General features: G+C 34.6%; 1 protein-coding gene across 4 annotated transcripts; it reads right to left on the reverse strand.

Moving 5' to 3' along the window:
* Positions 1–357: 357 nt before the first annotated feature.
* Positions 358–12,111, reverse strand: LOC144973017 (large ribosomal subunit protein mL55-like). 4 transcript variants are annotated; one of them, XM_078914944.1, is made up of 3 exons: positions 12,039–12,111; positions 4,211–4,430; positions 358–2,053 (listed from the first exon to the last, which is right to left on the reverse strand). In XM_078914944.1, exons 1-3 carry the CDS (start codon positions 12,095–12,097, stop codon positions 1,910–1,912), a joined length of 423 nt encoding a protein of 140 aa, XP_078771070.1. In that variant the 5' UTR covers positions 12,098–12,111; the 3' UTR covers positions 358–1,909. The 4 variants fall into 4 exon arrangements, with proteins under 4 accessions (XP_078771070.1, XP_078771097.1, XP_078771080.1 ...); XM_078914971.1 differs by having other exon boundaries at positions 12,011–12,110; XM_078914954.1 differs by lacking the exon at positions 12,039–12,111 and adding an exon at positions 10,312–10,395.
* Positions 12,112–12,114: the final 3 nt, after the last annotated feature.

Here is a 12,114-nt window from a genome sequence, read left to right on the forward strand (position 1 = left end):
TATGAATGCTGTTGGTATAAAACTAATCAGGACCCAGAAAATATAAATGATAGGAAATTTGAAAGACAATGAGTTCTGTTCAATAGACCTTTCAAGGTTCCATAACACAGGGTACATTACTCGCTGGATTCCTGTATGCTCTGTAGGTCTTTTTTCTTGTGATGACACACAACCACAAACTGCTGGTACGTACTGGCACCAAGTGTGTCTATCAATCATCTTATATCACTTGTTTTTTTGTTTGGTTGACAAAGTGAAAGCTTTGGACAAGCTGTGTCCAGTGTCTTTGATCTATTTATAAATTATAACCAATCCGTCTTTGTAACCTCAGAACATAACAACAAAACAAAGAGAAGCTTTCTCTTCTGTGTGATCAATAATGGTTTATTGCAACATTAAGACCTGTTGTTTTTTAACATACTTTTCTTTCCATAAACATAAAGTAATAAAATGTCAACATGGACCAATACATTAATTATATGGCAGAAAAGGCGGTGATCTCCAACCATCAGCCCCACTAAATCAAATATTTTATGACATTTTTTTCTTACTTAATACAATATGTAATGCAATGTAGACTACTCTAAACTCTGGGTGCTAAAATCATGTAAAAAAAAAATAGCTTGTTTCTCATTTGTATTGTAATATCATAAAGGAAAAATAAATTCCTGTTAATTACGTACCCAAATGAAAAAAAAAAGTTTTTTAGGTTTTTAAATATAGAAGATGAATTAGGCCCAGCTTCAGATACAGTGCATCACTGTTAATTGAGCAAGGACAAGGTGACTTGCGGCACGTGTGTCGAACCCAGGCTGTCATCTGCATTTTTTGCCAAGTTGGGACCTAAAATTTGCCCAAAAAAAACCCAAAATTTGCCAAGAAATTTGCCAAAAAGACCAAAATTTGCCAAAAAATTTGCCGGGGAGAACTAAGCGTTTCAGTAAAAATTAACACGCGATACTGACAAAAGTGTAAGTGACTCGATTTATTTGACTTGAGAAATGAAATGACTGTGAATAGCTTTGTTACAAAGATTTTAAAGGATCATTATCCGTAGAGAGTAGCTTCCCTTGGTTTGGGCCCAGGCAAAGCTGCAACATTTCTCAAGTTTCGCACTTTTTTTTTTCGTTATTTTGTTTTCGCTTCTTTCTTTTTTTCCCAAAATTTGCCACGCGATTTGCCAATTTTCCCAAAATTTGCCACGATTTGCCAATTTTGGGAAATTTGCCAAAATTTGCGGATCGCCCTGATATTTGCGGCCGCAAAAAATACAGATGACAGTCCAGGTTACAAAGTGGAGATCACACTAGCCCAAATGAGGTGTAATGTTTAAAACCTAATATTTCGATATGATAGAAAACATTCTGATTTAATATTCAAAATCTCCTCAGTTTATCTTCTTTTCTTGCCAGTGAAATGTATTCCAACTTAGATTTTTGCAGGATTTAGATTAATTATTTCACCAAGACTGTTTTCAAAAGTCTTTCTCATTTTTATTTTCTTGTTTTTTTGAGAATGGTTTCATAAAAGAAATTTCAGAAAATTTTATGAGGATTAATAGGCTCGTGGTTATAAATGTTTTTAAAATAAACAGTTTGAGAATTTTATTGGATTATTGTATCACCATTTCTCTATCATTATTTAGTACTAGTACTGATTTGATGTGCTGCAAAAATCTAAATGCTGAAATCAAAGACATCGGTCCAAAACATAAAGGCATTCTAGATCTGGCATGACCATTGGAGAAAAAAAAACAAACAAAAAAAACCCAAGTATATGCAATCGGTTCACAATCACACTAAATTGTCTACACAGCTTGATTCTAGATAGGGGGGGGGGGGGGGAATAAATGACCATAATTGTATTCTAATTTATTTTGGTTTTGTTATCACAATATTCATATCAAACATTATTTCTTCCAGTATTTTGTATATTCATCAGCATCAAAGGTATCCTCATAGACCACTTCCTCTTCTAACTTTTCTTTTGGCTTTCTATTAGCAAGGACGACTTTTTTCTCTGCATCTGATAACACTGAAAAATCTAGTGGAAGCTATAAAGAAAAGGAAAAAAATAAAATAATGACAATTATCAGAATATATAAAGTAGAAATAGAGAGAAGAATTGTACACTACAAAAGTTTTAATTTATCTCTAATCATTAACATCTATGAATCACTGACGAAGTTTTCTGGGCTTTTTTTAATGAATGAAAATCAACAAGTACAATTGTTTTATGTTAATCATTAGCGTTTAAGAAACACAGACAAACCTTTTTTTGAGGAATGAAAACAAACAAGGACCGTGACTTTCTTTTGAATCAATAATACGAAACTGAAACACTGACAAAGCTTTTTTTTAGGAATGAGAATAAACAAGCACAGTGTCTTTGTTTTGAATCAATAATATGAAATATTGACAAAGTATTTTTTATATTGTTTAATGAATGAAAATGAACAGGCACAGTGAGTTTGTATTTAATCATTAAAGTTCAAATCTAAAAAGAGCAACAAAGGAAAATAAGAACAGCAGGATACACTGAATTCAACAAGACCTTAGCTAAATAATCACTTTGTATATTTTTCTAACAGTTAAAGAATTATTAATTATTAGTTGATTTTTTTTTGTTTATCTCAAAATCGAACAGTTTTTCAAGACGAGTTAAAATGTTTTTAGTGTTTGGCCAAGTGAGGTTCTATTTGTCAACTTTTGAAGTCAAAGTCATTACTAAGCGCCAATCACTGAAAACCCTGCTGACAAATCAAGAGGGAATCAAGACGTTTGATTGTATGATTAATTTCATTTAATAAAACAATTGCACTCATGCTGTTCCCAAACTCAGATTAACGAAAGAGGGAATGTGGCGTTCGAGCACTGTTTACAATCAAAACAATGACAATATGCACCATAAAGTGAAAGCTTAACTGGTAAACTCTTTGTCAAAAGAAAAAATAAACATTCTAACGTGGTTGAGACATCTCTTATCACAGATGCGCTGGTCCGCACATCACATCACTATTATCTTGGATTTCTCAATGCCCCCTTTTTTCCGCAATCTTGAAAACCTAAGACGAACCCAGCATTATTTTGAGCTGAGTGTTTTTCGACACCCGAAACTCGGGTACATCTTGTAACCAGATTATTTGACACCCGAGTCATGCACGCGCATGTAGAGAGTTAGCCATCCTCAACAACTTCGGTCGTATGAATTTATCAGCACGGTAGTAGGGCTCAATAAAATGGTTGTCTGAAGGCAGGGACTAAGCAAAATGCTAGGGATGAAACGATGCAAACAATGAAAAATTCACATGTAAACCCTTCATCTGCATAATTAAACAAAGATATTGTCTAAACAAATAAACAGAATGTAGAGTGCACTCCTTGTTTGTTGGAGTCTGAATGAAATGAAAGCCTGAAATGCCGAGAGGAAGGTGTGATACTAAATAATTATTTGTAGGTCTAATGTTATGAACTCATTGTTGTTATGGAAATATTTTCAATCCAAAGCAATAATGTTTTATAAAATTATGTAATGTTATCAGACTTGCTATTAAGACATAGAAGAATGTTTGAGGTAGGTCAGTGTGAGCAGAGAGATGAAAAATTTCAAGATATTAAGATTATATTATATTAATTCTATGCATGTATGTAGATGTACAAGCGTGATTGATTTGTATATGTTTTTATGAGAGAGGAAGGGGGGGGGGAGGAGGGGGGGAGGAGTGTAGTTTTATGTGTGTGTGAGAGAGAGTTGTTCATGTACTGTTGATGGTTTATGTCAGTGTGTGAAACAAACCAAGAGTGATAGAAATTGCGAGTTTGTGTTTTTGAATAGACAAAAATAATTGAAAACAACAACAAAAACAACACAAACTAAAATAAAGATTCAACTTTTCAAGGTGCCGAATTATCTGGTGACAGTATACCCAAGTTTTGGGTGTCAAATTATCTGGTGACAAAATTCACCAGTTTCGGGTGTCGAATTATGCTCCCTATTTTGAATCACCATTCAGAGGATGTGTCCTGTCTCTTTGCAGTTTTAATAGTCAGTAATCCATTCAACAAATATATCAATCCAGGACAGTTGTCAAAATACAAAATTAAAAATGCACAGGTAACTATTGCCCACTGTTATTTTGTACTTTGTGTGAGTTTTTTTTTTTTAAATGATATTTGTTCTGCTCCTCTTTGAGTTAAAATATTATACAAACCTTAATAATTTTTCTAGGCTCTTTGTAACGTATATGAATGGTGCTGCCATCAGGGAATACTAGCATCGTGGGATAGGTCCTTGTGTAACAACTTCTTCTTGGCCGGGTGACTGAAGTGGAATTGGAGTTGTGACGTTTCTCATAGTCAGTGACGAGTGGCAAAAGACGAGACAACAGTCCTGAGTTTTGGACTCCACAACTATGTTTTATGGATAAATACCTGGTTCCAATTTAAAAACAAAAAGAAGAGAGAGAGATATATATGAATTGCAAATTATGCAACAATCACTGTATCATACTCTCATCATTATTCATTTCAATTTAGAGTGAATCAAAACAGCTGAGGAGGGTGTCATTGTGATGATAAAGGAAAACATATTAAACACAATGGTTATCACCTAATAACCCAACGAGTGGTAACACTTTGCAAAACCATCTACTTCTCTTGAGAATTTTTACTTAAAACACCAGCTTCTTTGCTTGATAAACTACTTTTTTATCAAAATCAAAGAGTACACAACAGAGCAACAGAGTTTTAAGGTTCAAAATGTGGTCCATTGACGCATATTTCAATGTTTACAATAAAATTATATACATCTGGCATGGCAGTTTTTTGCAAAATAAAATCCCAAATTTTGCAAGCAAAAAACAACAAAATTTTCCAAATTTTTTCAAAAACTGTTTGTTTATTGCTTTAGGTCTCTTCCAACACAATTGAGGTTATATGAGAGACCGCTGAAACAAAAAAACAAGCAATCTAACAAAAATAGTACAAATACAAATGTAAATCAAAATCATAACCTAAAGATATCATAAGCTAAATCATAAATAACCAAGAACAAACAGGCGGAAGATTTACAGAAAAAAAAATATCCCCTGTCAAAAATACAATCACAAACCAAAGAAGCAGGATAGGCTAGTAAAGAGAAGAAGAAACGACATCACTATCGGATCGTTTATGTTGTTTTTATGTTTTTAAGGGTTTTACGGCACTTGCAACACATTTAGGTCATATCAGCGCCAGTAAAAAGGAAGAAAATAAGATAGTAAAAAGTTATAGAAATACAATTAAAGAGGCCAAGAAAAGAGAAGACAAAAGGGGAATTGGTTCAAATAGGAAACAGATGTAGATTCCAAGAGCACACTATCAAAGCACTTAGTTTGAGATTACCTAAAAGTCTCATCCAGACAAAAGCACAGGTCCCCACTAAGAGGAATACACTCAAATGTTTTACAAATCGTATATACTATAAAGAAAACATAATACAATGCATAACAGAGAGATGATTTACAAGGAAAAAAATATCATTTCCCAAAACAATAACTATGCATTTGACTGTTTCCCTCCCAGTCAAGGTATCCGGCCAGGGCCAGGACAAAACCAAGTAATCTCATTCCAAGACAAAGACAGACAGCTAGTTGGAAAACAGATATAGGGGGATAGAAGACACAGTATGTACCTCCCTGCCCACTATGGGAGGCAGGAACCCCACCCAGACTATCGGATCGTACACCCATGCGAACATCATAGGTATATGATTCAAGGGTGATGCTCCCATCCAACCACCCGCCTTTTTTTTTTTTTTTTTTTTTTTCAAAAACAATTGCGATTGATTTTTGTAAAAACTAATAATAAGTTCACAAAAGTGAGTGGGACTGAGTAATTGGTAGAAAGAGATTATCGTAACAAAACAAAAAAAAAAACGATCATTTCAAAAAAGATTTTTTAATTCCTCCCAACAACCTTAAAAAACGATCATTTCAAAAAAGATTTTTTAATTCCTCCCAACAAAGCGGTTGCAGGCATGTCTACCCTCAATCTCATTTTACAGATAATACCTCAAATTCCAGTAACAATCTGGTGCCCATATCACATAGTCCTACATTCACTCCGCACTGGTGCCTACCTCTCATAGCCCCCAGGATTCACTCCCCAGTATTCTCCACCTACCATAGTCCCTGGTTCACTTCCCACTAGAGTCCATATTTTGTGGTTCCGAGTTCAATTCCTACTGGTATCCACCTCCCATAGTCCCATGTTCATTCCCCAGTGATATCCACCTCCCATAGCCTCAGGTCTACTCCCCACTGGAATCCATATATCCTGTGATTCCACGATCACTGAGAGGTGTCCACCTTTCATAGCCCAGGATTCACTTTCCACTGGTGTTCACCTCCCAAAGTCCATGTTTCATTCCCCCCTGGAGTCATCCTGTTGTTCCGTGATCACTCCCCAGTGATGTCCACCTCCCATAGTCCCAAAGTCACTCTCCATTGGTGTCCTTATCCCAAAGTTACAAGTCTACTCTTCTCAGACGTCCATATCTCATAGTCCTAGCTTTATTCTCCACTGGTTTTAACCTCCTATAGTCCAGGCTTACTTTCCACTGGTATATATATCTCATATTTACTCCCTAATAATGTTCACCTTACATAGTTTTGGTTCACTCCCTGTTGCTATCCACCTCATATTGGGTGTCTATCTCAAAAAATGAGGCAGTTTCTCTCTTGTTCACTCCCCATGTGTGCCTACATTTTACAGCCCCCAGTTCACTCCTTACTAGTGTCATCAGCCCATAGTCCCAGGATTATCCCCCACTCGTGTTCACATCCCAGTCCTGGGTTTACTCTCCACTGGTTATAATATTCCATAGTCTAGGGTGCACCCCGGTTCACTTCCCACCTGTGTCTACATTCTGTCTTCTCCTCGAGTTCATTCCCCACTACTGTCTACAACCCAGGGTCACAAGTTTTCCTCCCCTCTAATATTGACCATCCATTATCCTGGGTTTTATCTCCACATCACGGAAGTTCATTTCAAATTGTTCCTGGTTCAATCCCCACTGGTGCTCACCAATTACAGTCCCTGGGTCAATCCACACTTTGCTTTATTGAAAAAACATGAGGGTCCCTTCCCCTTTATCATCTGACCAGAAAATATGTAATCCATTACAGTACAGTATTGAAAACAGTCTATGGTGATTGTGGAACTCTTTTTGGTATAATGTTACTGTGAAAAAAACTGCTGTGTAATTATTTCCTTTGTTACAGTGAAAAAAAAATCCCTTCCAAATCAAATAAACAAATGGGAATCTTCACAACTAAAAGAAGCTAATCCCAATTAATTATCTTTTACATTCAAGCCTGGAATTTTTTATGGTGTGCACACTTACAAAATCTCAAAAATTTGCAAAAAAAAATTAACAACAAGATATGAAGTGAATAGAAAAGTGCCAGAAGACAATAGAGAATAAAAATTTTTCGCGGCGGTGGTGGGGTTTGAACCTGCGACCTTATTGGTACGAAAAAAAATTGCAAAAAGGTGAGATTTTGCGGCCACAAAAAACTCCCATGCCAGATACATCTCACTTGTGAATTCCACAAAGTCATGACTTTATTAAATCAATTTTGGTTGTTGTGTTTTTCACAAATATTTACTGGGGGTTTTTTTTTTATTCAAAGGAGATATTCAATTGGATTGCTGCTTTTTTTCATTAAATGAAACTTTACCTTTACCTTAAGTGAAACAATAGCCTTTGTATACCCAATGACATTAATCCTGAGTGACAGGGGTTGGTTTTATGGATATCGCATTGATTGATCATGCCTTTTGATTATTTGCACATACACTGCATCGCCATAATGATTTAGGAGAGAGGGGCTATCTGCAGACTGGACTGCCTAGACAAATTAGTTACATATCTGACCATAATTGGATGTGACAAAGCATTTTAAATCAGATTAGGCTTTAACCGCTTGTCAATTGAACTGAATAAGGTAGGGGGTCAGATTGTATAAGTCAAAGTGATGTTCGAATTATAGAGGCATGAATAAAAATGCTTGCTTGTTAGAATAACATCTAAACTTTATTCATGCCAAGTTTCAGGGCTCTGTATCTCTGCGCAGACACTTTTTAAGCTCCAGGCGCAATGCAATGCCATATTTTCATTTATCTTCTCATCATATTATCTTTATCTTGTCATTTAAATTTTGGCTCAAACACTTCTAAATGTATTAAATCACAGAGTGTAATTATTTGCAATTGTTTCAGTGAGATATTAGAGATAAAAGAAAGCATCTCATGTTTCTTGTCTCTAAATCTAACTGATTTTCATTATGTAACATTTGTGCCATATGTAATAACGTGTTATTTTCATATTATTGTCTTCCTCTTCCTTACTGTAAACACATTGTCCTAGATGAGACAACTTTTTGGTATGCAATCTGTTAAGAAAATTCAAACTGTTTTGGAAAAAATTTCCATATGTACAGGCACCACTAAGGGAAACAACCCATGAAAAGAAAGATTATTTTGATGGGTGAATTAAAAAGTTGGGGCTTGGTTTTTGTGAGGGAATGAAAGAAGAGAAAAAAGTTTGCATCTCTCATCCCTCCTTGTCACCCTCCTTTATCCATATCTCCATTTCTTATCTAAGTCTCAGGTCACATGGGACTAAACAATTGCAAGTGATTATACATCAAATGTTATAGGTTTACAATACATACATATACATTAATACATTTAAATATCATAGTGTTTTTAATGCACCTCCGTTGACGGTGTATCTTAATAACGGATCGTTTTTATACATCTCCGTCACGCATGCGCATCCCACCCAATTTCATCAGCGATATTGTGTTTTTGTATTTGGACATGGCAAAAGTTATATTGTGACATCTGTAGAATGTGTTTGTTAATAAATTTATATAAAAATAATAATAATTTTAAAAATCGAAATATAAAACCAGAAAATAGAAGTTAAATTGAAGGAAAAATAATGTTTTAGAAAGACCTTATTAAATGTGATGAACAGTCAGGTGGCTCTGTAGCGCAATGGACAATCTGTCAGACTCTAACCTTAAACGTACTGGGTTCGATTCCCATCTTAGACATTTTTTTTTAAAGTTTACTTTATTGAGAAAGACAACATTTTTTTTTTTCTTTCTTTCTGTTTTTTTTTGTTTTGTTTTTCAGAACCTTTTTATCATGTTTTAAAAAAACTTTGATTTTAATTTTCTAAAATTATTTATTTATTTGAGATCAGTATTTGTGTGCCATGTTTCTTTTTACTTTTGATTTTTAAATTTATTGTTATTATTCTTTAATTTATTATCATTGTATAAACGTACATCGGTAATCTTTAAGCAGCGTGTTAAACTACAAACTATTTAAACCTCATGAACGTATGCAGCAACATTTTCATTAATTTACCATCACCACCAACGGAGGTGCATAAAAACGGTGCATTTTTGTACACCTCCAGTGGAGGTTCATAAAAATGGTGCTTTTTTTTGCGCCACCTTTAAATATATGATATTAAATGCATATACACGTAAGATATATGATACATAAGTATTCAATGGATTCGAATTTGAAATAATCTGGAGTCGTATATATGCTCATTTTTTCAATGTGCGATATTTTTTACAGTTAAGATTTTTTCCATACAAAAGAGTATAGAAGTAGAAGTAGAAGTAGAAGAATAACCATTTATCATTAATATTAATATTGATAGACCGGCAAGAGATTTTAGAGATGCTTTGAAAGACCTAAAAAATACCGATTAGGGCCTTGTAAATATATAAAATTATATTATAAAAATATTTGATAGGATGAAAGTGAAAGGAATTAAATGCAAGGTTTCAAAACAATAAGAGTTTCGAAAATCTAAAACTAAAACTTGTTCTGAGTCTCCGAGATTCAAAACATTGTCATTGTTCTAGATAGTACATAAAATTATATAAAGTAGGTAGAGAGTTTATAATTTCCATTTATTTTAATTTTATTTTATTTTTTAGATAATCAAAATGTCACGTTTAAAATTTGGTTACTAGACTAGAGCTATAGACTAGAGAAACTAGAGTTTAGATCTTGAATATAGAAAGGTTTTGTGTCTAGAGTCAAGTCAGTCAAGGGACTCGGACTAGGGAACTTTAACTGGCCATTGTCTCTGTGTAAACAAAGCAAGCTGGTGACAGGGACCTCCTCCTTAACCAATGCCGGACTTGGGTTTCAAAAATGGATTATAGTTTACCGAAATAAAGTTAGAATATAATATTTTTTTTAAACAATCGGATTATATGTCAAGAGCTATTTGTACCTGAAAGATGTCAAAGAGGCTGCCATTTTTTTTTATAACTTTACTTTTTAGAGTTATTTACCCTGATGTTAAACATCGTAATAATTTCGTACTCTCTCTCTCTCTCTCTCTCTCTCTCTCTCTCTCTCTCTCTCTCTCTCTCTCTCTCTCTCTCTCTCTCTCTCTCTCTTGATGAGAGTGAATGCTCGAAACAATATTGTGGAAGTTGATCATAAGTATGCTTATTTATAAATAGCTCCTTTTATCAAAAAGTCGAGCACTATTATTTCATCGTTTTTGTTTTTATAATAATATTTATATGAGTGTGAGTGCTTTGTGTGTGTGTGTGTGTGTGTGTGTGTGTGTGTGTGTGCTTAGCACAGAAAAAACGTGAGCTTTTATATAGAGCAATATCCACGAAAAGTGCTAAAAGCGCTTTACAAAGGGTCCCTGACCAACAGCAATAATATGTAACATGTAGAACGAGACATGGTGCCTGTGAGGCGATATTACAATTTTTTTCGACAGAGAAAACGCTGTTAACGAGAGAATACAAGATAGACTGAGTCTATATTATATTCATCAAACTACAACGACTCTAAGTCAGCGGCATCTATAAATGTCCTAGCTCTACGCCAATGCTATATACACGTAATTACGTGTATGATAATGGTATTTTTCATTACGCGCATAATCGCGATCAATTTTTTTCAAAATCGATAGTCGATATTTGCTTTATTATCAAAGCCGACACATTTTTCAAAGGGGTCACAGTGTTAGTAGTACCTAGTAGAAGTGTTTCGCCACGTGAAGTTTTATCTTAATTACATGGCCGGAAAGCTTAATTGTCTATGCGCAGGCAATCGCGGCCATTGCTATTTGTGTCAAGGGATAAATTTATTTTGGCGATCAGTTATTATTCTGGCCTTCGAGAAAAACGCGATCAAGCTACTACATATTACGCCTTCAATGCCTATTTTTGCATTTTTGTGTTTCTTTGCATATTTGCATAAAAGAAACAAAAATAGTATTAGTAGTAGTAGTAGTAGTAGTAGTAGTAGTAGTAGTAGTAGTAGTAGTAGTAGTAGTAGTAGTATAGAAAGAAGAGGAGGAGGAGTACAGTAGTAATGTGAAAACAACGTGATGGGAATCAGTCATTGGAGTGTGTTGAGGGAGAGGTGTTTAGAGCGGCAGGGCCTGTATGGAGACAGAGACAATTTTTTAAAAATACTAGCAAATAGGTGAAAATGGAGAGCTTAAGATGGATATATTGCAAACAATAAACGTTTCGAGTTAAAATCGTTCGTAAGCAAAACATTGAAAAAAAAATGGAACGTTGAAAACAATTTAAACAAAATTTAGTGAGAATTGTAGCCTGTGTGCTAAAACCACCTCGGAGTATACACGCTACAATTCTCAGTACATTTTAGTTTTAATTGTTTTCAACGTTCCTTTTCCTTATTGTTTTCCCAACGAAGGGTTACACCCGAAACGTCCATTTGTGTACTGTTTCCATCCGAAGCCTTTCCATTTTCACCTTTTCGTCAAATTTAAATCAGAACCGAAAGAATATGATTTATTTCTACGTTTATGTTCATTTCAGCATTAAATATTAAATACGAAAGCGCTCTCTGCAAATACTTTTCTGACATCACGACCTACATAGCAAGTTCACGTCAAAAACGAAGCACGCAAGTCGAAATCTGAAACAAACAATTACGTGCATATAGCCAATCATGCGTAATTACATGCATAAAGTCATTTTCGGCATCACTGCATACACGTAAATTCGTATGCATCCAGTCATTGTTTCATCACATGATT

The sequence above is a fragment of the Berghia stephanieae genome, chromosome 1 (genome assembly GCF_034508935.2).
Source record: "Berghia stephanieae isolate SIO BIC M18660-M18661 chromosome 1, UCSD_Bste_1.3, whole genome shotgun sequence".
Taxonomy (NCBI): domain Eukaryota; kingdom Metazoa; phylum Mollusca; class Gastropoda; order Nudibranchia; family Aeolidiidae; genus Berghia; species Berghia stephanieae.